This window comes from Pteronotus mesoamericanus, unplaced genomic scaffold, assembly GCF_021234165.1.
Source record: "Pteronotus mesoamericanus isolate MK-2021 breed Mesoamerican mustached bat unplaced genomic scaffold, CSHL_Meso_final contig_50, whole genome shotgun sequence".
Taxonomy (NCBI): domain Eukaryota; kingdom Metazoa; phylum Chordata; class Mammalia; order Chiroptera; family Mormoopidae; genus Pteronotus; species Pteronotus mesoamericanus.
In genome coordinates, this window is record NW_026555186.1 from 8,663,504 (window position 1) to 8,690,909 (window position 27,406).

The 27,406-nt window shown below is 36.2% G+C and overlaps 1 protein-coding gene across 1 annotated transcript in view; it reads left to right on the top strand.

The window, feature by feature from the left end:
- The window catches only part of CTNND2 (catenin delta 2), an 821,124-nt gene that overhangs the window by 386,970 nt on the left and 406,748 nt on the right, over positions 1-27,406 (top strand). Inside the window, exons 4-5 of the mRNA XM_054578328.1 lie at positions 23,034-23,068; positions 25,398-25,514. Coding sequence (XP_054434303.1) covers positions 23,034-23,068; positions 25,398-25,514 — 152 coding nt within the window. The remainder of the gene's footprint in view (positions 1-23,033; positions 23,069-25,397; positions 25,515-27,406) is intronic.

The window sequence follows — 27,406 nt, forward strand, 5'->3', positions numbered from 1 at the left end:
TCATTTTTAATTGGATTATTTGTCTTCCTGGTGTAGAGCCATGTGAATTAAATCTTAATAATAAATTCAAATGTTTTTCAAAGCCTTGTATTATACATTAGCTTTTGTCAGACTAACTGTAAACAGCATTTTCAGAAAAGAATTTGTAAAATCAACCAGGAACACTAAAATAGTTTCATTGTTTGTCTGCACAATGCCACCTCTAGAAATCTGTTCAAAGAAAACAACCATTTTTATTAAGATATGTATTATAGCAATATATACAGTTATATACATTTTTTAATATAAATAGAATTTATTTAAATAATATGTAACCAAAAGAAATTGAAAATAAACTAAATGATCAAAATTAAAGTAACTGATAAAATATTGTAGAGTGTCCATAGTGCCCTGGCATGTAGCTATTATGAATTATTTTTTCAAGGGATAAAAGACTGGGAGAAATGCTTACAAAACAGTGGCAAGTGAAAAATTAGTATAACTTTAATTTTCTAAAGTAATAAAACTTAAAAATAAATATGTTAATGAATAAGTTTACAATGCTTATTTCTTATTTGGGGGATTACAAGTAATTTTAATTTTTAAACTTTACTGAATTTTTAATTTTCACCATAAATATGAATTACTTTTATATTTTAAAAAATCTTAAGAAGTAGTCAAGAGAAAAATAGATTAAAAGGCACATAAAAGAATGTTATCCTGGACAAGTTTGGGAAAAAAACTAGATTAGAAAGCCACACAGGCCTATTTGCTACTGCAATTTTTATGTCAGATATTTAAAGATGAAAAAAGCATAAGGCAATTAGGGCCTAGAATTATGCTAATGGAAGCACATATTGGAGAAAATATCTGGTTAATAGTCACATTAACTGATGATTAAGGGAGAAGACAGTTTGACTGATGTCCCGTCCCCCAGACACGTAATCGAGCTGAGATATTGCTCAGCAGCGACCCCAAGCGCAGTTACAGATGGCTCCTATACCTGCTAGAGACTTGAACGTTTTTTTTTAATTGTGAATATAATGATCTCAATAAAATGGCTAGATAAGCAGTTTTTACATTTATGTCCACTCAGCTCTATGCACATGAAATTACATGTTGCAAGATTATACACAGTTGTAAAAAAAATTCTAAAATATCACTAGTTTATTTGTTACTAATGCTATGACACATTTCAGTAACAAACAAAATTAATTACCAAACATGATCCTGATGTAGTATTTTTTAACTTTGCCTCATGGCAACATTATCATCTTTTAAAAAAAGTCAATATAATTGAAATATGTTATCTTTCAGTTCTTTAGATCAACAATATACTCTTTAAGTCCAGAACTCTGGCAACTCTGGATATTTTTCTACATAGTTTATATTTTTTTCCAGAAAGACAATCATACATTGAAAAACATATACTCTCCCTCTACATGATTATATTCACATTATATTTGAGTTTGTATATGAATGTGTTCAGCATATAAGGGCTAAAATATAGTTTGGCAAGTTCATAGATAATAGAGCATCATGAGTAACTTTATCCTTGCTTTCTGGGCGTTAACTTTTAATTTTTGGAGGGTGTATGTGTTTGTGAATTGCATTTTTCCAAAATATACTTACTTTATCATAAATACGTAAAATATATATATTGACACCATAATGTATTCTAGCATTGAATATCTGTGCTTATATTTTACAATGCTGGTATTGTGAACATTCGTGAATAGTAGTTTCAAGTCAAAATATACTTTAGGCTTCTCAATTTCTGAATATAAAGCTAGATTATTTCCTAGTATTTCTCATTCAGGGATTCTCTGAAGTCAACATGTTCTCATCCAATAATAGTACATAAGAATTTGGAAATACGTTTTATTTGCTCAGATCTTTTCATGGGAATTCCAATATATTCAAAGTAAATTGCCTGTCTTATTAAATAGTTTTTCAAAACCCACACACTAGGATCATAACATATCATAGGTAAAGCCCTATACTACCAGTTGACAGTAGGAAAGTAGAAATTAAGTTATAGGAAAATAAAAACCTACGTAATTATTTTAAAGTGTGAAATCAAATGAAGCATTGATCACAGAGAATTTTGATGCAGTGAACCAAGTTCCTCCATGGAAGAGAAGAGTTGGAAAGACACTATTTAGCATACATTACAATGAATGAGAAAATATGTAGGGATGAGGGGAAATAGGTTAAATTGAATAAAGAATCATCTAAATAATGCTTTTGCTGGAATATTAACAATGGTGTCTTTGAATCTGGGGCCAATTACAGGGAGGAGACTCCATTCCTGGACTGCCCAGAGCAGCCTGGCTTATGTCAGGCGTTTGGGTATTAATAGACCCCCCGCTCTTAATCATCTCTTTCAAAAATTGTCCCAGCAAGGACAATAAATCAGACTCTTCAGTGGGTACTGTTCATATGCATTTATCCCATCTTCTTCCATAGTCAGCCCATTATTAAGAAATTTAAAAAGTCAAAGGGAAATAATGTTTGACTTTCACGTTTTGCTAACAAGGGTGCCACAGAGCTTCTGGATAACTTACGGACAGAGGACCACTCTGCAATCATGGGGACCCTCTCTACCACTCCCACCATCCACAAGTAATCTTCTGTGCAGTCTAGGCCTTTCCTGAAGAAGAATGACTGGATACCAATTCAAGCATCCTGAATGGTGACTGTGAGAAGCATTGCGTGGTTGACCTTCTAGTTCAGCAATGTGAATGTGGGGCAGGTGGCAGAGAGGCCTGAGAAACCCACACTTTGGGCCCCAGCCTTGGCTAGCACAGGAACTGGGGCCTCATTATGGAGCTAGCTGCCCTGACAGGCAAATAAATTCCTTATGTGGAAGAAGGCATGTCTGCTGCGAATTGTGGGTTCACGCCAATCGTGGTGTACACGTGGTGGTATGATTTACATCTCAAAATCAACACTAGACAATCTATTCAAAGCTATATTAAGTCATTGAACACGTATGACTTTTAGATGTGACCTCTCTTTAGCAGCTCTGCTCACTTGCTCCAAGGAAAGGAATAAAGGATAAAGAGAAGAATTACATGTATGCTAGGCTTTTCATGAAAGAAGCAAGTCCCTTAAGCAGGACTATGAACTGTATCTCTTACAAAGATAAAAGTGCAGCATGTCTTTTCGAAAGAACTAAATCATGTTTTTCTTTTTTCTCTAAATACTGATTAAAGCATCTGATCTCAACTGGACTATGTAATAAGGACATCAGTGATAATGAAAAGAAATAGTTTATCTTGTGTGTGAGACCATCCAAATATTCTGCCTTGATAAATCATAGATCACTAAGATTAATTATTATATTCATTCTTAGTAACTTGCTGCTTCTTACACTGTTTAAATTTTATAACATAGAACCTTTTATCAAGGGTAATTGTGAAATTAGTTGTACATTTTTAATATAGTACCATAAGCTTTTATCAGCACCATGTGTAATTCATATACTAGATCTCGGGAACTCACTGACTCCTCCTGGAACCTTTCCCAGACAGCTCACCCTGTACCTCCACGTGGATTCTGCATTCACAGTGGCACCGCCTTGTACGTTCACCATTGAATCCTCAGCCTCTGAAAGAGTTCTTGGTACAGTGTAGACACTCATACACTTTTGATGAGTGAATGGAATAAAATGAAATAAAACATAATTAAATGTACTTTTTTGTAGTTGTACATTCTCTGTGAGATTGCCTTTACCATACAGAAAGTACTTTGAAGATGAAGATCTAATTTATATATCCGGTCCAACAATAAGCAGACAGCTAATGTTGTGTACCTGTGAGATCCTCGTAATGTTCCTCCCGGACAAAAACTCTTACCAGCATCAGTTATGGTCAGGCTATGGGCTCTTCTTCCATGTTGTCATACACACTGTGCACACACTCCAAGGTTGCTGAGTTGAGGTACCACATGACAGCCTATACTGAGCTTGTGGGGAACCACAGGTGACCTCAGAAGAGGCCCCGCCACCCCAAGCTTATAATGCTTTGTGAAGGTGCTTGTGGGAAATCCTTCCCACCACATTCTTTGATTAGGCCATTCTATTAATCAGAAAATCCCAGTGGCCCCCAAGTCCCTTCAGAATAAATGGCAAGTATTGGCATTTGGGGTCTCTCATAGACTGGCCCCAGTTTATCAGCTGAGACCATCTCCTCCCATATCCCTTCGCTTCCTTCTTGAAGGCGCCTCCTTTGTTTCAGACATACCAGGATATTGTCATTGCCCCAGACATACGATTCGGGCTCACACACGTGTGTTTATTCAGACCGCCAAGCTCTTTCACCCACTGCATCCAGTCCCAGCTGTGATTATATTCCCACTTTTTGTTTATAAAAAATTCCCCCAACCTGTAGAGCCCTGCTCCCACACCATCTCTCCTTTAGCATTTCTGCCATTTCCTTTGTCACATGCATCCCTTCCCAACACTGTGCTTCTGCTGCTGTCATACCTTAGCCTGGGTTCCCCGCCAGCCTGTCCTCGCTGCTGAATCCCACACACCCGGCAGGCAGAAGTGCTCTGTGTTACCTTCTCCCTCTGATCCCTGGCCCAGTGGTGGGAACGGGCTGGGCAATTAAGACGATGCTGGATGATCTGAACTCTTATTTGTCCCCTCTTTGAAATATACCCTTTCAAGGGAAAGGTGTAAATCTTAAATCCAGCTTGATTTCTTATACAAGAAATTGAGAATTGCTGTCATAGATTCACAGGAAGCACTTAAAAGGGCGATAATACATAATACTAATTTAGTCCATTTTGCCCTTGTATTTATTGACAAGTGCATTATTGGGTTTTTTCAGTGCTTCAGTATTTCCAGTTGGTACACCACACCATTTCTTACAAAGTGATGAATTTCTATCAAAATATGAGGAAAATGTATGGCTTCGAATTTGCATAGCTTTAGTGAACCAGGCTAGCATATATTTTAAATATCCATCAATTCCATTTATAAGTTAACATTTTCAGACATGACTGATACTAGTAAATAAAATACAATGTTAACTAAAGGAGGTGCTCTAGTTATTTAATACCCATTACTTTTATCTTTCAACTCATAAGGGACTCAATATTCAGGAACCAAAAGAGATTCAAAGCAGTCAAAAGCAAATTTGTAAATGTAACCAAAAAACAATAATTGAAATTTTGTTGTTTTACTTTCCAAATAAAATTGCTATGTATTAACCCCTACTTTGAGAACAGAGATTGGATAGTTTACAAGTGTTTTATTTTTTATTTGACATCTTTGGAAAGGCACTGACCATTGTTTCCTGCGGAATTATAAAGAAAAAGTAAGAATTGGTAAAAATACTTTGAAATACTGTGCTCAGTGAGCAATGAGGCCCTGTTACTAGGCATCATCTATATCATCTGATATTTTCTCTCTTCCCATATCAAATCAAGTTTGTAAATAGTGACTAGGTCCTTCATGAGAACTTGGATTTCATCCTTCTAATTGAGGCATTGCTATAAAAAATGTACCTGACTAGAAATGATTCACTTCTCTTTGAGTGCTTCCAAGGACAATGAGCTTCCTCTGCCTCCAGGTATACAATTCAACCCAGGTAATTCTAATTGTAGAGAGGTTTTATAATTGGTGATTTTTTCTCCCATTCATCTGTCGCCTACTGGGCTTGTCCCACAAGTTCACCAACAGTGTGTGCTCCTGGAGGGTAGAAACTATGTCTCGGTTAATGGTGGGTTCTTCCACCTCACCTACACCTACTTGGAGCTCAATAAAGACAGATTCTCTCATCTTCATGAACAAGCTCTTCACGCACTGGAATGTACTTAAATTATTGCATGCTAGCTCTTCTTTCTCCTACTCCAGTTCTCTCCACACACCTCTTACTTGTATTCCTAACTTATTTTGTCCTCATTGCTATATGTGAATACTAAATTTCCCATTTGTAACAACTCAGGGAATGGTGAAACATGACCATTTAACACCCAATGAATTTGAAAGCAAGACTTTGGCTCCAAAGCAAATCCCAACCAGAAAAACATCCTGTAAAAACGTCTTCAGATAATTAGACCTATATCCCTAAAGTTACTTTAATTGTAAGGCTTGAAAAAATAAAGTTGACATGCTAGTTGAATATACTATCTGCAACCAATATGCACATTATGAAAACTGTAAGATCTGTGATGTGAAGTTGCAGAATAATTCAATTATGAATAGTTTTCAAATACACAGAAGAGAAGTTGGCAAACTACAGCCCAATGCATTTCCCTGATGGCCAATGATATTGAGCATTTTTTATTTTATTGTAGACTATTTAACATAGGTGTGTGTTAAAACTGCTAGCATGGCAGTGTTAGAATAAAACTCCTAGGAAAAACTTGATGTGGGGAAAATACATACTTTCTGTTTGTTTCACAGCAGTTTTGCCTATAAAATTTCATTACATAGCTAATTTCAACCTTTTTCCAGAGACACCTAAGATATTTACTGTTGCAAAATATGCACTCATAAACACACACACATATAGTATATACCATATTTGCTGTGTGTAATGCTCACTTTTTTGCTCAAATTTTTGAGGGAAAAATATGGATGTACAATATACATGAGTAGTACTAATTTTGTGTCTATATAAATGTTTTTAATTCTTTTATTTATGCTTATGCATTAAAAGTGTAACTCTAGAAAGCAGTAATGATAGCCATATGCAAAATGATATCCTGGAATACAATAATTGGTTTTTTTCTAAATAAAAATAACTAAAAAATTGAAATAAAAAATTAAAACAACATATTTATTCCTTAAAGTTTGGGCCAAAAATGTGGGTGGGCATTATACATGGCAAAGTACAGTAAGTCCAAAGCAAGGTGTCTCTGCAGTAGGTCCCCATTACTTTGTGGGCTTTTTAATTTTTTTTTTTTTTTTGCTGTTATGTTGGTTGGTTGGTTTTGCTTTTGTTTGGGTTTTGCTTATCATTTTATTCAGTTTATTCTCTCACAGTGTCCTTTTGATCTAACACAAACATCACTGCTCAATTGAAATTGCCACTCACCACTCATACTTTTTTCCCTTTTACCCACCACAATAGCATTGGGAGAAATATTTCTCAAGCTGAATTACACTCTGCAGACCTTTGCTAGGGTGTTGTCTAGACATGTTAAACTGATTTAAATAAGTCATTGATTTTTCTTTTTTTTATTTTTAGCTTTTATTAGAAATCTGCCAGGTCAATATTCATGTGGAATTCCCTTCCATTCTACTATCCAATTTTACCCCATCTTTTCTTTCAAGATCTGGTTCAAATCACATTTCTACCCAGATATTTTCCTGGTGAAGTTCACTTTTTTTTTTTTTTTTTAGTTCATATTATTATATGCCCAGTTTATACAAACTTGTAATATTTTCTATGCAACCCAATATTAATTTATAGTTTTGCACATCATTTCCATTTCAAACTATTTTTTCCAAGGTAATAGGCTATAAGTGCTTTACTTTTTAAAAATGATTTCAACCCCAGAAACTTATAATATGGAGTATATCTAATGTGTTCATTTTAATTCATTGAAGAATTCAACAAAATAAAAGATAAATGTATTCAGGATACTATGAAGAAGATAATTAAATGTTTACCCCTGTGTTTTTGCAAGTATCTTTCTTTTCAAAATAAAATGCAAAAATACATTATCCCTTGTAAATTGAAAGTCAGTCATTAGGGTCAGTTTCTTCTACAGTTGTTGGCTGCCAAGGAGTGTCCCGTGCTACACACATTGTTGTGGTTACCTGTTACCTTCAGTGAGCTAGGCCAGACCCTAGAGGCTTAACAACCCCTTTTTACTTGCTCAGGTTCCAGGGGCTTGAGAATTGAGGCAGGATTCCTCTGGTAAGTCTGTTGCCTGTAGCATTCATTGAGGTCATCCGCCCTATTGGCTGGGCTTAGAAGGAAGGTCTAAGGAGACTTCACTCCTGTGTCTGGCACCCCAGAGTCCCTTTATGTGGCCCTTCACTGGCCACATGATTAGTTTGGGCTTCCTCACAGCATGGAGTTACCCAGTATTCAGACTTCTTATATAAAGTCTGGCTTCCCGGAAGGAGCATTCTGTCATGAAAGCATATGACAGCTGTAGATCTCTCGAGGCCCAATCTTAAGAAGTTCCAAAGTTCCAAATCATCACTTCTGCTGCATTTTATGAGCTAATAGGTCATGGCCAACCCAGACTCAGTGACAGGGAGGGAAACAGACATCATTTCTCAATGGCCAAAGTGGCAAGAATTTGTGGATAGCTTGAATTCATCACACCCATTTCTGACATGTGTGCCTAGTTTAACTGGCTTGACCAGGCAGGATTAGCTACTGCATTGGAGCTGGACGGTATTAGTCCAAAAGCTACCTGTTGATTTCTGGTATCTCTGTGGATTTATTGTGATTTCAGTTGAGTTTTCCTCCAAGAGCTCTTTGTCACCTTTCATTTCAATTTACAAAACACAAGCTCAGAGCAGGCAAGCAATGCAATGGCTTTCATCAAAAGAGGACTCAGGAAAAAGTAGAAGAAATTTCATAGAAATTTTCTACTAAATGACATAACCTCAGTAAAGAATGGCTGCTTAATACTATTTTATTTTATATAAAGATATTTCTACTGGCCTATTCTCAATAGGTAGTATATGTTTATTTTTTTAAATTGTGATGATAATTTTTAAGGACCAGGCACATTAAGCTGCTTATCCCTTTGAAATACAGAGCTCAAATTTACAGCATTACAGCCTTAGAACTCTTCATTGAATCTCTGAAAGGAGAAGAAAGGGGAGATATTAAGTATGACCCTTACGCTTAATATGCACAAAAGTTACATTTTCCTTATATGAACCCTAAGGCTAAATACTGGACATTTCTGTTCTCTATTCCCTTACACAAAATGCTGTCCCAAGTTTCAAATTAGGACAAAAAGAATGTTTTTACTATTGGTGGTGGTGGTGTAGGGAGTGTGTGTGTACTGTGTGTGTGTATGTGCACATGCAAGGTGGTCTAAATACATAATGGCAAAATAATGAAACACATATTTTCATTAATTTAGCAAATTGACACTCTGTGTCTACTTTGTCTGGTCAATATGGGGGGAAAATCTAGTCATTTACCAGGATGGTGCATTAACTATTCTTGTTTTGACTTTATGCTTTTTTAAAAATTTTAAATTGTCCTTACCTACAGTATTATGTTTAAATCATTAACCATTTATACAATAAATGTTCTTCCCTGACTATTTATTTTATGTTAAGTCCCATTTCAACATTTTACTCCTTTTTGAGAGACGGTGTATATGTCTGTGTGTGGTTTAATATTAACTCATAGTAGTAAAAACAACTCACTTTTTTTCCTTTAGAGAAAATGCAGATCAACCCCACCACTTATGAGTAAAACAAAGCCAAAATTACCTTTGTTTTCCTGGTTTTCTCTTTCTGAATCAGAAAAGACATTGAAGGAGAAATCTCGCCTCCATTTGAGGTATCATTTTCTCCTTGGCGGAAAATGACCTGTGTTTTGAGGGGTGTGATAACCCACTATCTAGAGACTCTTTAATCATTTCACTTTTTTGATGCTTTTGGAAAATCTATACAAATGGCCAAGTCTAGTTTCCATGGCGAATTTTCTGTGAGAAGGGCTCATTAGAGTAATTTATCGGAGGCTTGTATGACTTAGAAATGGGTCCAATAGGAACTAAACCAACACCAGCAACTCATTTCATTTAGACCATTAAGCACATTAGGTGATGAGGATTTTGTCAGTTCCTCTCTAGCCAGATTAAACCAACAAATTAAAAATGAAGGATGTCCTGGCTGCCTGGGAAATTTCTGAGCTCCTTCATCAGAGCTCCCTCTGGGGTCTGCTTTGCCCTATTGCCTTAAACCAACATGTAGTCATCAGAAGCAGATCAGGGACATGCTAATAACAACTGCCACTGATGAGTCCTGATTTATCTTCATGTAATTGTCTTCAATTAGAAACCACTAGGAACACATCATGGAACATTTATAAGTGAAAATAATGTTTCATTTAACAGGAAGCTTGAGTGAATGGGCCTAATTAAGGGGAGGAAAATTAGTTTGTTCACGTCTATAAGATGAGCAGAATTTAACATGTGAAGAAAAGAGTTTACTGTATATCGGCATAACATGCAGTGTTACTTGAAAAGGATGAATTTGCTTTATGTGTATGGAACTGCATGATTGTCTTACCACTATACTATATACATGAAATTAATACAAATATTGAATGTAAAACAATAGATCTGTTTCTGTGCCAAATTGAAAAAAAAAGTATATTATTCCTTTTTGTCATAGTGCAAATTCAAAGGAAGACAAAATTCAGCAAAACAAATAAAAATTGCACTTAGAATATGAACTGGAAGTCCTGCCTTGTGCTAACTGGATTGATTTTCATTTGTGAGCAAATGTTATGAGTACTAGGCACAGAGCTTCATACTATGTAAGATAAACCTTACTTGGTCTCTGTCCCTAAGGAGCTCACAGTCTGGCAAAGGCAAATATTTAAAAAACAAGCCATCACAGCACGTTTTGATGAAAGATAAAGCTGCTGTGGGGTCTAAGAGGATGCAGAGCCTCAGTCAGCCTAAACCTTCATGGCAGGCAGCTAGGACTGGGCCTTCAAGGTAGGTCAAGGAGGTCCTCTCAGACCGAGCATACTCTGCAGAGGAGCTTGGGTTTGATCTCACAGGCAATGGGAAACCACTAAAGGCTTTTACTAGGGATTTCCATGATCAGATTTCTGCTTTAGGATATTGATTTCAGTGATGTGGGGGATCATTGATTGGAGCGAGAAAAGACTACAGGCAAGAACAGTAAGAGAGAGGCTGCTGGGTGGACTGAATCAGGGAGAAGTAGAGGAAGACTGGTCGATCCTCTGCGCCTGAGACTTTCATCTGTCATATCGTTTAATCCCCACAGTGGCGATCTGAGGTAGCTCATCTGTAGAGCTAGCAACGAAATCTCTAATACCCAGTGCTGAGTGAAAATATGAACTTGTTTGTAGAATGGGGATGGGGAAAAAATGCCATTAAATGTACGAAAAAAATACAAATGCTTTTTTCTTTCTTCCATGGTCTCGCTCTCTCTGGACTTGTCATAATATATTTTATTTACTATAAAATGCCATTCTAAGTAAGTAAAATATTAAAAGTTTAAATTATTGACATGAATATTACCACTTATCTTTATATTGTGCAATGCCAGATTTAAATGTAAATACAAGAGCATTTGCTTATACACAGAATCATTGAAATTAAGTTATTTATATTCCATAGCCCATACATATATATGTATTTCTTTCTTGGCAGAAAGCAGTGAAAATGTTGCATAATTCTACATCAACTATCTTTATTTCACTTCCCAATGTGTACGTATTCTACTGACATCCCCCTACTGAGGATGAGAAAAAGAAATAGAACTGTGGATTCTCATATCTTTCCTTTTCCTTCAAGGTCATCATTTCCAGCATAAGTAGTGGGCCAACATCGGGGAGTAACATGAGTAAGGAAGGATGTGCTAGAGTATCGTTCATGTTTTTTTAGACCATCATTGATTTCTCCACTTAAAGCAAATTCTGGTTTGAAGGGAAAGCGTAGTTTGTGTGGGCTGTCATGTACACAGACATAACATGCCTACCTTGTACTCGCCTTGAGTCTTGCTCATCTCCCACAATACACCATAGGTCCTGCAGAACATAGCAAATACTATATGGGAATGGGCAATGAGGAAGAGAGACGTGCATATTGTGCATATCTTCTCCACTCATGTATATGTTCCATTGCTCCATTGCAGTTCACTTGCAAAAGTAGTTAAAATTAGAATCATTGAGTTCCAAGATAGCAACAGTAGAGCATTTAAACTAAGCTTGGGGCCCTCAGAGTATAGGTCAATTTTAATTTTGGGGAACCACAGATCTCAACCCCATGAAGCCCACCCTGATCATGTTATTTCAGTGCATATGAGGGCACTGAGGATAGAGAGGTCATGTGACTTTGTCCACATTCCTCTCAGGTAGTGAGTGGGGAAGCTGTTGAGGGGCTTAAGAAATTATTCAGTGATCCTTGTTGAAGAATGGTAAGGCAGGCTTTATTGAAGAGGGGCTACTACAATGTGGTTTTGTAGTAGGGGAGAGAGATTGAGCTCAACTACAAATATGACAAGGAAATGTGGGAATTTATAGCCAAGAAGCAGGGTGGGGGTCAGTGGATGGAAAATTACTAAGAGGAAGCACCAGGAAAAAGGGAGGATTCTGGCAAAACCAACCCAACAGGATTCTTGCTGAAGAGAAGCCAGGGTAATTAGACATCTCCTGGGAAATGACAGAGAATGAAGGACCTGATCAGATATTGAGGGTTATCAGATACGGAGTGTGGGAGATTCTGGTTACACTGACTTAGAAAGATTCTTGCTAAAACTGAACTCTACAGGGAACCGCATAGGAGCCCACAATTGGCCCTAGTCAAAAAGAGAGCTCAGGAGACCGTATTGAAAATTTACCAAGGAGAGAATCTTTGGCATAGAGCTTTTTCTATCACCAGGCAAGAGAAAACAAAAAGTTCCAACTATGTCATTTAAGGGGTGTAGGTTTCAAAGAATATTTACGAGGGAGAATGGATAGGAAATGCTTAGGATCTCAAAAGTGATTTGGGAGAAGCTATGCTTTTACATATCTTAAGAGCATTAGTAGATATTTCAATTCATGGGTTTTTAAGTGATTTTATATATTTGGCTGGCAGTATAATTGTTTAGTGAGACCTCGCATTCAAATCCTCATTCTTTCATAAAAGGACTTCAGGACAAACAGTCGCCATGTGGTGGTAAGCTGGGGAGAACATGAGGCTGAGCCAGCTTTTCAGATTCAAATATCAGATATTAAATGTTGGAAAGAAAGTGGTATTTTTAATGTAATATTTTTTCCACCATAATAAATATGAAAAGAAACAGGCATAACCAAGTAGACCAGGAATCAGGATAGTGGGGAAGGAATCACGGACCCAGAGTGGCAGGGCTGTAGCTCCCCTGTAGTTAGCGGCAGGGGCAGGAGCATATCTGCCTGACAAAAAGCACAATTTTAACAAACACGCTCCCAGAGAGCCAATGTGTATTATAAGAAGTCTCCTGGATGCACGTAGACTGCATTGAGACTTATACTTTGTTCTGGTACTGTAAGCCAAACTACCATTTTTAAGGTTCCTTTTAAACATCTGGCAATGTAAGTACATTCAGGGGTCTGATGAGCTTAGATATAATGGATGAGTTCTCATTCAGAAGCGGTGTAGTTTCTTACATCTGATTGGCATTATGTTCCTGGGCTAATGCCTTCATTCACAGAACAAAGCAGCCACGGGCCCAGGTGGCGTCACCTGAGCTCTGGCTGCTAAGGCTGGAGAACAAAAAGGATAATCAGAAGAGAGTGCTGGTTTCTTTTTTTTCCCCTGCTTTCTCCTTTCATCCCTCCCTTTCTTTTTATTCCCCTATTCCTGCATCTGTTTTTAAACTGTAGTTTAATTATTACTGGGAAATAATTGAATATATTGCATATAGAAAAACCATTTCAGGGAAAAGAAAGCAAAGCATATGAAACCATGCCTTCTAATTTTTTTAACATTTTATTTGGAAATGATTATAGATTCTTAGGAAGTTGCCAAATGAAGTACTTGGAGAAGCCTCCTATAACCTCCTATAACTTCCCTCAACCCTCGCAATGGAAATATCAGGCATTAGCTATATAGTACAGTATCAAAAGCAGGAAATTGACACTGGTACAATCCACAAACTTCATGCACTCATTTGTGTTCATTTGTGTGTGTTTCTATGCAGTTTTATCACAGAAGTAGCTTTGTGCAACCACCACCACCAGAATCAATATGAAAGACTGATCCATCACCTCAAGGACCCTTGTGTTACCCTTTCAGAGCCACGCCCACACTTGCAAAGCTCTGGCAACCACTAACCTATTCTCCATGTCTATAAGTCTGTTAGTTCAAGAATGTTATTTATCTCTTGCCATCAGCATAATTCCTTGGAGATCCCTCCAAGTTGTTGCACATATAGCAATAATCCATTTCCTTTTATTGCTGTATACATCTCCCTTATATGGATATATAAGCCTGTTTAACCATTCACCTGTTGCAAGTTATTTGTGTTTCTAGTTTTTGGCAATTAGGAACACACTGCTATGAACATTTGGGCACCCATTAAACATTTAAACGGAACCTTCAAATTGTTTAAAAACCACTGCTGCTCATAAGGAAGTGGAGATTTCTAACACCATGAGAGTTGTTTATGAATATTACATGGTTTCTGCTCTATTTGGGCACTACAATTGAAATTTATTTTTAAAATCATCTGTTGGTATTCAAAGTCACAAAACAAAAGATCAGTTTTCTCTTTCCTGTGAAACAAGCGATGGTTATTTGCATAAATTTCCATTAAATGTCTAAGGGTATTAGCTTCACTTATATTAATACAATCATATCAATTTCAGTCAAATTCAATGCCATAATAGACAAGACACTTATGAAATAACAGCAAGTAAAGGGAAAGCTCTGAGCAAATCAGTGTGTTTCAGAGGAGCAGAACAGTGAAGTACGCACACACATGCATATTTACACACACATGCATACACATAAACATGCTTCTTATGTACTCATATACACATAATCACAAGGTGCTAGGAAAACAGAAATTTGACATCTCTTTTTGCTCAGAGATGGCTCCAAGGTTAAGGAGCTCTCTTCACTGATAGAACCATAAAAACAGGGACAATGCTGGGATATTAAATACAGGAAACTGGCACTTGGAACATCTGAAAACCTTAATATAGGTGCCACTACTGTCAGCAAGCACACTGACCACTCTCTTCCTGCTTGAGAAATCAGTTATAGGTGACAGACTGCAAATACAGTGAGCTCTCTTTCCACCTCAGGTTCAGTGAATGAAACGATCAGGTTAATCAAAGGTCTAACGATGAAGGACAATGAAGATCAGTGGAAATCATTAATGTAACAATATACAAGCGTCTGGCATATACACCGCATGAACTATTCTATTTTTTTAAAGTTTGAAAGTATTTCAGAATATTATAAGAGCTCAGAGTCAGTTGATGAATAGTATCCCTGGTCATATGCGGTTATAATTGACCACATTCCAACTTGTGGAATGCTCACAGACAAAGATACCATGACATTCATTGTCTAATGTGACTGGCACTCAGAAACATTGCTTCAACTACTGTAAAATTCTGGGGTACTGTATAAGCAGTTAAAAAAAATACCTGCCCCATGCATGAGAAATCTCCCAGAAAACTACAGAGGGAGATAAAACATGAGAATTTTCTCATTTACTATTCACTATTTGTTCCTTCTTCTGATATTAAATTCTATATACAACATGTCTCTTGTTATATAAGTACAATCAACTCCAAAATGATCAAAACCTTTGAAGAAGAGACACTTGAATGCCTGTCTTCCCCATGGTAAGAGCTTAGCTTTTGTGTAGACAGCACATTTTGGGTGAGTGAGCCGAGGGCTGGTTCTTTGTGCTTGCTGGAAACTGGAGTGCAGATTTCCAAAGGAATGAAAACAAAATGAAACTCATGTTAATTCTCCCTTGTTTAGCTCTGGCTGGCCAGCGCACAAGCCTAACAGTGCGGTGTGTTCTGTGATACACGCTGGAACCATGAGTGTTTAGGCTACAGCATGGGAGCCAATACCTCTTTGCGGTATCAGTTACCTAGAAAATTTGTCCAACTCCAACAAAATTAGTTTAGAATTTGAATTTCCTCTGCCTCAAACTAAAAAGAAAATTCATAATAGCAATTCCAGATTTATTTTCTTTCACGGTTTTAAAAATAGCAAGTGGTCTTTCAGGTTCTACTAAGGCAAGACCAGTAGCAGTTGCCAGAAGGGGCATCCTGGGTAGGACTGACTGGAAAACTTATGGTTTAAAAGAAAATCATCTTTCTTTGAAAATCATTGGAATCCTCCCCCCACCCCAATTTTTCATCCCCAATTTAGTGTGGAAAAGTAGACAATTTCAATTCTGCAAAGCTTGTAACATATTTTCATGATAATATTTATTGGCCCTCGGATGCAGATGAGTTGAATTCTACATTTTTGACCTATTGGACTTTCAGTCTATGATCTGGCTGTACTCTCCCAGGCCTCTGTTCCTCTGCATGCAGCATGATAGCTTACTTTTTTCTTTTAAGCCTCATATGTTCCCAGCATTGTTGTTTAGGCTTTACATACATCACACGCTTAATTTTCACATGATCCATAGGGGGAAATTCTAGTAATATCCTCATCTTACAAATTGGAACTTGATGCTTAGAGAGAGCAAGTGATGTCCTCAAGGTCCCAGGACCCAGTGTGCACTGATGCCTCGAACACACCTGTTCCTGCCATGATCCTCCAGTTCTGCACGCTGGCTTACCCGTGCCCCGACTGGACTGCCACGTCACCAGCAGCTGGCTCTGTGTCTCTGTTATATGTACGAAAAGCCACAGGGAGCCACCACCAAGAGTTTCTGGTGACTTTGTTTTACCATTTTCTATAAGATCGGTTATGACCAACAGCCTAGTCATAGATCCCACTGTGCCTGGGTATTTTCTCAATGTCCACTGTTCCCCTTGTCTGTCCCCTTGCTGACCCTCCCACAATGGCCTGCATTGTACTCCAAGGGATGAAATAGATTAGAATAAGACATATAAACCATTTTAACAATATATTACAAAAGAGGAAGCAATTCCATACTTGGTCAGGATGTGCCAAGTCACCTGATAAGGCACTTGATATAAATTAATGTATTTAATCCTCCAAATATCTTCATTTAGGACAAGAGAGTGTAAGTAACTTTCCCAGAGGGTCACAGGTTAAAATAAGGAGAGCTGGCCTCCAACCTTGGGGTCTGGCTTTCGAACCCACACACTCCCCCACTGTGCACATGATCTCCTAGTTTTGGTGCTTTATACTGTCACTATTAATTGTCCCCTTGTAAACATTTGTATAATAGCTGTAAAAGTATATTTTTGATGGAAATAGTTAAAGCAGAAAGACGTGTGATCTGAGAAAGCAATAGTCTAATTCTGTGGCAGAAATAGTATAATATGCATTGGAAAATGTCTCACAGATACACATAGAGGCCGCAGGCAGCAGAGGGCAGGTCTGGAGGAAGCAGGTTGTCTGCGATCCATGGTGGTAAGAGCTGGCTACCGTGTGCTCACACTCAAGGGCAACAGCAGCTAAAGCAAAGCTCCACGGCGCACCACTTCTCACCATTTTTGTTGAAAATATTACATTTCCACGGTGTTCAGGACTTGACCAAGGTCATTTTCTTCTGTAACCAAAGCCTGTTCTTGTGGTGTGGCTGTGTGCACAACCATATACTAAAAAAATACTTCATGTCAGAATACAATTTGAGGTCATGTGAAAATCATAAATGTTAAGCTCTTTGTTCCTGTGGGCTAGAATCAAATGTCATTTCAGAAGCACATTACTTCACAATAATGTCTCTGGTTTATGCTGTAGGTACACTGCTTAACTTAAAAGCAAATGAACAAAAAACACAAGATCTCCCTATCTTTATTTCACTTTGAAAGATTTTTGTGAGCAGTAGTACACCACATGACACCGTGTGGGGATTGATGCTTTGGGCACCAAAAAGTTGGAAAAGGAAATAAAACATATTTGGGCAGGTTCATAATAAATAGCTATAATAATTGTGTACTTTGTATCTTTTTAACCTTAAGAAACTCTCTGAACTCTCCTCTATATATTTTTATTAGAAATGGCCTGGAGGTAAGTAAGGAGACTCTAATGCTGGAAATGATGAGGGCGAAAATCCCATCTCAAGGAGTTCAAAGGTCATCCTTTGGCCTGAAGTAGCCCCCCGCCACCTGCTCCTCTTCATGCTCTTAGAACTTGAAAGGTATTGGTGGCTTACTTAAAAAATTCACAGTATTTTAAACTTGAAACAAAGTAAAAGTGATATTGTCATCTTCCTTACATACAGAATAGAGGGAAGCTAATTATATCTCTAAATTTTATATATATTTAAGTTATAGATTTCAAAATTATTTTGCATCATTTTAATTTCAACTATGAATGATTCTAACAATGATGAGAATGTTATGTAAGACTGAATCACAAGGATTTATCTAATCATGTAAGTCGACATGTTTTAAAAAGCATGCTTTTTTATTCCAAGCATGAAAGATATTCTTAAATTAAGGTTAGTAGCTTGTTCTTTTTTATTAAATTTATTGGGTGACATTGGCTAATAAAATTATGTAGGTTTCAAGTATATAATCCTATACCTTATCCTCATTTTTCATAGTAGATAATGCAGTGAATGAGCCTTTTTACCTCTCACACTCATTTCTCCTTTTGTCCTTTAGAGGCCACCACCATCATGAATTTAGTGCATCTATTTAAGCCATATGTTTATATCCCCTCTCTATAGCATTCTCCTTCTCTTCATATATACTTGCATATAATATTTAGTCAGTGTTTTGAAATTCCCATTATCAAGTACAGGCAGTACAGTTCTTATGTGCATTTTCTACTCTATTTTGTTCTTGAGAACTACCCATGTTGATACACATGTAGTATCTGGCTCATTTTCACTAACTGATGAATAGTATTTAATCTATATGTTATCTGATGTGTTTTATTACTGTATTTTTCTAGTCCCCTATTGCTGATCACTTGGGTTGTTTGCATTGTGAACATGAAGGTGTGAACAGTCCTGTACAGTCTGCTGGGCACAGGTGCATGGTTTACCTGGAGGCTCTGCCCAGAAGCAGAACTGCTGGTCGTTGGGTATTTGCATGTAAAACAGTACCAGGTATTGCCCCGTAGCTTACGCAAGTGTTCCACTAATTTACTCCCCTACATACAATGTATGACAATTCTTATTTCCCTATCTCCTCCCCAATATTGAATATTGTCAGACTTTCTAATTTGACAGCCTGTGGAGTATAAAGAGGAATCTTGCATCTAACTTTTATTCCTTCAATCCCTAATAGGGTTGAGTATCTTTTAATGTGTTCAGCAGCTATACATTCTTGATTTTTCTACTATGCTGCAGTTATATGTATATTTGTTGAACTTTCTTGTATTTGCTCTTTTAATCTCTATCATTGATTTGTAAGAGTTATTTGTGTGTTCTGGCAACTAACCCTTTGTAAGTTACATGCATTGCAAATATCGTCTAGGATGTGGCTTGTTTTACTACTTAGTTTCTGGTGTTTATGTTTTAGCTTTTATTACTAGGAGCTTAACTTCGATGCAGTAGGTTTGTGTGGGTAGAATGGCAGTTCAGCCCATGGCCTCTAGCACCAGAGGGCCGGGGTCATGATCTCGGCTCTCTGCTTGCTGTCTGTGTAGCCTCCAGCAAGGTTCTTAATTCAGTTCTTTTTATTCAATTCAATTCTTCTTTTTACCTCAGTTTCATTATCTGTAAAATGGGAAAATATTGCTTCTCTTAAAAATTTTGACATGAAGATCATCTATAAATCAGAGTATATCCTGGTGTAAAGTGAGAGCTACCTAAGTGTTAGCTATTAAAATTGGTCCCTTTTTATATACTGTTTTAAAAACTCTTTCCTAGCATCACTAATTTATATCCATATTCAGGTATATGTTTAAAGATTAAATGTTACTTATTATGGTCTTTCTTATACAGTTTTCTCACAACATTTGGATTTTGGAACTTATATATTGTTACGGTTAAATACATTTGGAATGATCTAAACTACACTTATATTTTCCTTACCATAATTTCTATTTTAAAAAACAGCATTTTGGTAATGAAAGCCAACTTTAACTCCTGAAATTGAATATGCATGTAGTTACAGCATCTTAAAAAATGACTTTTATGTTATGTTAAATTGAATTATATCATTGGGAGAAAGCTCACCAAGAGTAATTCCTAAATACCTGAAATAAGAGTGCCAGAAACATAAGCATAATCCATGTTCATTGAATGAATAAATAGTCTGTTGGCTTTTTAAAAAATCATCCACCTTACAGCAATTTTTAAGAGGAGGAATTAATGCTTAGTCTTTGTAATTGTAATGAATCCCCTAATAGACAGAGTAAATGTACGTTCAGAGGAAATAAAACCCAAACTAGGTTTTCTTGGAATTTTCATTTTCTGTGATCATTCATACTTTTAATGCATTTTTAACTGTGCTAAAGGAATCAGGAAACCATTTAAGTGATTAATGTTCTTTGTCTGCCCCAAAGGAAGGCAGTTTTGCTTTGAGAGGATAGTTTCATAGTCACTTGCCAATGGTAATTTTCTATTGTAGTAAAAAATGATTCTTCTTGCTTCTGTTGCATCATAAAATAGAAACACTTAAAAAAGAAATGAGAAGTAAACATTATGTAATTGTGGGAAGTGTCGTTCTACACATGAAATCGTCCATTATTGTAGAGTAGGCTAAATCTCGAAGGATGAGGACAGCCATGGTGTCACCTGATTTGTGCTGGAGTGACCAAGATATCATCTTCCAGCTCTGTGTGTGGAAATGAAGATAAAGAAGGAGGAAATGCCTTATGGACTCAAATAGTGGCACATTTCTGTGTTACTCAGTGTGATATTTATTCTACAGAAACAACCCTCTGACATCAAAGTTGTAAGTCAGCAGTGTCCCCTTACTCACACTTTGTCTAGTCTGCGTTGACAGAAATCTTATTTCACGCGGTTATTCAGGGACCCATCTAACAGAGGGCTTAGCAAGGAACGAGAGGCTAAAGGTCTCATCCACCTTTCTCTGGCTGGGGCAGGAAGTGGTGCTTGTCCTTTTTTCTCACAGACTTTCACGGGACCCTGTCTCTGTGCAAGGGGTGCAGAAGTGTGGTCTTCATCGTGCCTGTGAGGAGAGGGGTGTGGGACTTTGGAGAGCCCTAGCGCGTTCTTCCAGTGACTTGCTCACTCTTGGTGTTTTGGGTAGGAAGTAACCTTAGTGTGCTTCTCTCTATAGCTTTAGATGAGTGTTAGGACTGAACTTGGGAGCTGAACAGATTAGTTTAAACCCCTGCTGAGTCCCTTATGACCTGTGTGGTCAAGTTATTTATCATCAATAAGCCTATTACTCTCCATCTACCAAAATAAATTTGTGACTGTTGTGAATTAGCAGAGGCCTAGTGTACACTAGGTACTTAGTAAAGGGCTGTACTGGTAAAAGGAACGTAGTAGTAAATCCTGGAGGCTATAACAGAACATTTTTATTGTATCAGAAAAATAGTGTGTCAGTTTCCTGGGGCTGCTGTAACAAATCACCACAACTGAGTGGCCTAAGACAAAAGAAATTTATTCTCTCCTAGTTTGGAGGGCCAGAAGTTTAAAATCCAGGTGTGTCAGCAGGACTGTGAACCCTAGGAATGCTCCAGGGATGGATATTTTCTTACCTCTGCAAGGTGCCTACGGCTCCAGGCATTCCTTGGTTTGCGGCAGACTAACCCCAATCCGCTTCCATCTTCCCATGGCCTTCACCTCTATCCCTCTCCTCTTCTGTCTCTCCTATGGAACGTATCATTGGATTTAGGACTATCTCATCTGAAGATCTTTAATTAACACCCGCAAAACCCTTTGTTCAGTAATGATTCTCAATATCTAGACAATTGAGTAGACATATACTTTCCGGGAGAGGGACACCATTCCACCTGCTACAAATAGGAAAGCATTTTCTATTTCTATAGTAACACCACTTACCAGATGAACATGCTCTGCAACTTTTTAAATATTGATTACAGGATTATATTTCTGTATTAAGTGCTAAATGTTGTAGTTAGATGTTACTGCTACATAATGCTACATTTTTTTCATGCAAGAAAAAGTTGCATTGGACTGAGTTTGTAATGTTATCATTTCATGTGTCTACTGTCTGTAGCTCTCATCACTGTAAAACCATTTTCAAGATTGCTCAAATGTATTGGCTGCAGAACACGATACCCTATAGAAGTCACATGTCTCTTAAGGGACTACTCTCGTATTCATTTATATCAATCAGGGCTTTTCTGAACACTGATTTATGCCAGAATCCCCTTTTCCCCCTGTAAATGTATTCAGAAGTTATTTCCAAGGTACAGATTAGAATTCTAAAACCCACTTGCTGTTGTGAAACTGATGAGCTATTCATAGAAGCTACTTGATTAGAGTAAAAGACTCAGTGAGATCATTGTAGAAAATCATTCTGAAAGTGACGCCTGTCAGTAATTGACATCTAGATTTCTCAATTGTTGACATATTAAAAGGGGCATGTCAGAAGTATTTGCATATATGATGAAAATTGTTTATATTTAGAAATTTTAAATTTATTTATATTTTTGATAAATCATTCAAAGTGAATCTCTGTTGCCTACACAGACATACTCTGCACAGTATCTTTTGCATATCATGTATATGAACTAGCCTTTCTACTGGAGTTATTTTATAGGATGAATGTATAAAGTGAGAATTTGGGAACTGTATAATCAATTGGTGGTAAAGCGTTATAATTTTTAAATTCCCTAATTTAAGTTATAAGAGTCAGCTGAAAGGAATGGCTCCTCTGTTATGTCTAGAAGAAAGTATACGTTTATTTTATCTTCTTTATAATGGAAAGGGAAAAGTGATTTCTTTCTTAGACTACCTCATAAAGTCTACATGAAACTATTCAGATGTATTTCAAAAGAACTAAAATTGGGTAGAATTGCATGTATGTAAAAACCATTGTAAGGAACAAGCAAAATAGGCTAGGTTTTATAAAAACCAAGTGGGTCTTTTGAGAATAACTGGATAATATCCATTTATAACATGCTAATACTTGAAAATCAAAAGATGTATGCATGAAATGGGTTAAAGTTAGGATTGTATCAAAGTGGGATCTCTTTCCTCAGTAAGAAATAAAAGGAAGTGCCATGGAGCCACCACTACCACCATAATGTGCCTTTCTGTCTTGTGGTCTCTGGTCCTTTCATTTCTAACTGATGCATTACACCTATGTGTTCTTTTTTTTTTACAGTTCAGCAGAAGAGCAGTTTCACTGGCAATCACAAGGTAAAGTACAGCTTCTTGATGAACACTTGTTTCATGTATCTTTATGGATTACTTTCCTTGTGAACTTTAGAGATTTATAAAAATGAATATGATGACACTGAAATTAAATAAAGTTGTTGTGATAGCTCTCAATTTCGTGGGAGTTAAGTTCTCACTATTCCCTAGGCACTTTATGTTCTTTGTGGATATAGGGAATTGTCTGGCCTTAGCTTTTAATACTGGTTGACTGGAGATTACAATGTCATATTTAAAAAGAACTTCGTATTTCCTTGCCTGTGGTTCTATTTTGTTCGTTAGTTTGTTTTGTTCATTAGATTCCTCTTATAGGTGAGATTGTATGGTATTTGTCTGTCACCAACTGGCTTATTTCACTTAGCATAATATTCTCCAGTTCCATCCATGCTGTAACAAAAGGTAAGGAGTTCCTACTTTGTTCCTGCTGTGTAGTATTCCATTGTGTAAATATACCACTTTTTTTAATCCACTCATTTACTGATGGACATTTAGGCTGTTTCTAGCACTTGGCTATTGTAAATAGCCAAAATGCTATGAACATAGGGGTGCATAAATTCTTTTGAATTGGTAGTTTGGGATTCTTAGGGTATATTCCCAGCAGTGGAATTGTTGGGTCAAAAGGCAGTTCCATTTTTAGTTTTTTAAGGAAATTCCATGCTGTTTTCCACAGTGGCTGCACAAGTCTGCATTCCTACCAATAGTGCACTAGAGTTCCTATTTCTTCACATCCTTGCCAACACTTGCTGTTTATTGATTTATTAATGATGGCCATTCTGACAGATGAGAGGTGGTATCTCATTGAGGTTTTAACTTGTACCCCTCTGATGGCTAATGATGTTGAGCATCTTTTCATATGTCTGTGAGCCATCTGTATATCCTCCTTGGAGAAATGTCTGTTCAGATCCATTGCCCACTTTTTACTGGGATTGTCTTCCTGGTGTTGAGTCATATGAGTTCTTTATATATTTTGGAGATCAAACCTTTGTCCAATGTATCATGGGCAAATATGTTCTCTGATATAGTGAGTTCCCTTTTCACTTTTTATAATGGTTTCCTTAGCTGTACAGAAGCTTTTTGGTTTGATGTAGTCCCATTTGTGTATTTATTTCCTTTATTTCACTTGCCCTAGAAGATATATCAGCAAAAATATTGCTATGTGAGATATCTGACATTTTCCTGCCTATGTTTTCCTCTAGGACTTTAATGGTGCCACGACTTATATTTAAGGTTTTTTTTCCATTTTGAATTTATTCTGATGCATGGTGTAAGTTGGTGGTCAAGTTTCATTTTTTTGCATAAACCAGTCCAGTTCTCCCGACACCATTTATTGAAGAGGCTATCTTTACACTCCATTGTATGCTTATGCCCCCTTTGTCAAATATTAATTGATCATAGAGACATGGGTTTATTTCTGAGTTCTCTATTCTGTTCCATTGATCTTTATGTTAGTTCTTATGGCAGTACCAGACTGTTTTGATTATAGTGGGCTTGTAGTATAGTTTGATATTGGTATTGTGATCCCTCCTACTTTGTTCCCCTTTCTCAAGATTGCTGAGGCTATTTGGGGCCTTTTTTGGTTCCATATAAATTTTTGAAATATTTGTTATAGATCTATGAAATATGCCATTGACATTTTAATAAGAATTGTGTTGAATCTATAGAGTACATTGGATAATATGGACATTTTAATATTAATTCTCCCAATCCATGAACATGGTATATGCTTCCATTTATTTGTATCTTCCTTAATTTCTTTCTTTAGTGTTCTGTAGTTTTCTGAGTACAGATCTTTTACCTCCTTGGTTATATATATATTCCTAAGCACTTTATTTTTCTTGTTGCTATAGTAAATGAGGTTTTTTTCCTAATTTCTCTTTATGATATTTCACTACTGAAAGTGACCAGAGGAGAGGGAGAAGGGGGATAATGGTGGGAAGAAGGAGAAGGGACTAGACAAAGAACATGTATGAATGTCTTATGGACATGGACAACAGTGTGGGAATCGGGGGGAGGCGAGTAAGATGGGTGGAGGTGGGCAAAGGGGGGAAATTGGGACAACTGCAATAGAATACCAATAAAATAAATGATTTAATAAAGTTAAGAAAAAGGATTTAATAAAATTGTTAATATCTACTGCATTATTAAAGTCATCCTGAAGTGCAACAAAGAAATAAAGAGAACTTCATAGACGTCATGTCTTAGCTTTGGATACTTTTGATTTTTAAATGATCAATTTAAGCTTTAATAGTGACATTATCACATGTTTGTGTATCATTTTAACAAACACTTTAACTTTAAAATATTTTAATTTCAGATGGTCAAAAAGATATCGAAGATGAACTTACAACAGGTCTTGAGCTGGTGGACTCCTGTATTAGATCACTTCAGGAATCAGGAATACTTGACCCACAGGATTATTCAACAAGTGAAAGTAAGTCAAATGACAATTCTATCTGAAAACAATTAAAAGAGTATCATGCCATTATTTTTCTAATATAATTAATATCATGAGACAGAGCTAATAGGACTTCTAGAAATGTTTATACTTCTGTTATCCATTTCAATCCACTCTCATCTACTTCCTTCCCACGTTACCCCCCGCCCCACTCACATTAGATTGTAAACATTCTTAAATCAGTAATTGGCGTCTAAATTTTTCATCAATTACTGATGTAGTGGTGATTCTCACCAATTCTCTGATATCCTTTTTGGCAAACAGACCAGCACATTGTATGAACACATCATGTATGTATTTAATCAACACAGCATTTGCTTTAAAATTAATTGACAGTGCTTTATTCATACAGATTATCATTGGGAAAGATTTTAAACAGTACAGCAATTAAATAACAAAACAAAAAAAATCAATGTAATATATGCAGTACTATTTAGCGCTCTGCAATAACTTTATACATTTCTATATTTAGCAATTGCATATTGCTATATTAATCTCAGCAGAGTAGTAAAAGATTTCTTTACCTCCACTTAATTACATATTTTTCAGCCAAAGTGGCTGAGACTTAGAATAAAAGGGCTGAGTTGAAATGAGCCTCGTTTTAATAAATCATAAAATTCTCTTGACTTATTTCAATAAAATCCCATAAAAAGCTAAAAATTAAGTCATTAAAACATACATTATCTTGATAATTTCTACATTAGAGATCAGTGGAATATTTTATTCTTTAACTTATAAAAATAGAATTTCCTTAAATACTCATCAAGGTTTGGTGTAAAAAAGAACAATACAAGAATTAAATGGAATATTGATCTTGAAATCATTCAACTTACATATTAGCTTATTTTCTTTATAATCTTTATAATACCACTACTCTTATGGCAATATCATCATTAATATCCAGATTTATTTAAATCTATATACATTCCCTCAATAAAACTCCTAAAGTAAGCTGTGTGATTTGTAGTATCCTTATTCTATCTATTTTATGTTAAAATGTAGGATTGTTACCTTTTCTCTCTTGAGTCAATAAATATACGTCTCTTGTAGGGGTAGTTGTATTCAGAACTATACTTAACTAATATTTGATGTACATGTACTCAACTCTCCGTTTATTAGAGAGTAAGGAAGGCAGAGATAAAATAATGTGTCTTGGGAAGGGAGATAATATTGGATATCTGATTTTCTGACATAATAATAAGTATTTGATTATCAGTTTAAGTGAGGGAAGAACTTTTAATACTTGAAAAATATAGAAATAAGAAGGGAGAGTAAAATAAGAGGCAAACAAATTTAAAAGTAGAGATAAATCAACTATATCAATTCAATTCTACATGTAAGCACAATGGATTTTTTGAAAAGAATAAAAATTCATGTTTGTAGTGAACAAAGATAAAATAATGATGTGATATTTAATGAAACAGTAATGAACAAAATAAATGTTGAAATTAAAGTAATAGACACACTCATAACAGCAACTACAATGAACACAAGAGTGTGATTGAGAAGAAAATGGGAGATGAGTGGAATTTTATGCAGAAACACTAAGCAGGGTGAAAGAGGAATTATATAGTGAAAATAACTAATAAAGATGTGATAAGCTCATACTAAAATCTAGTGAATGTGTGTGCATTAAACAACATAGCATCTGAATATTAAAACAAAAAAATATTTAAAATGTTACAAAAGTTAATGAAAAATATTGTGAATATTTGAATGCATGTTCATTAAGAGCAGGCTACTACTCCTACTAGAAGAAAATACTAGAAGAAAAAGCCTCAGAAATTTGGAATTCATAATTACAAACTAATGTATTAAATAAATTTAAAAACTTATATTTGTTGAACGATAATATATACTTGTTATGT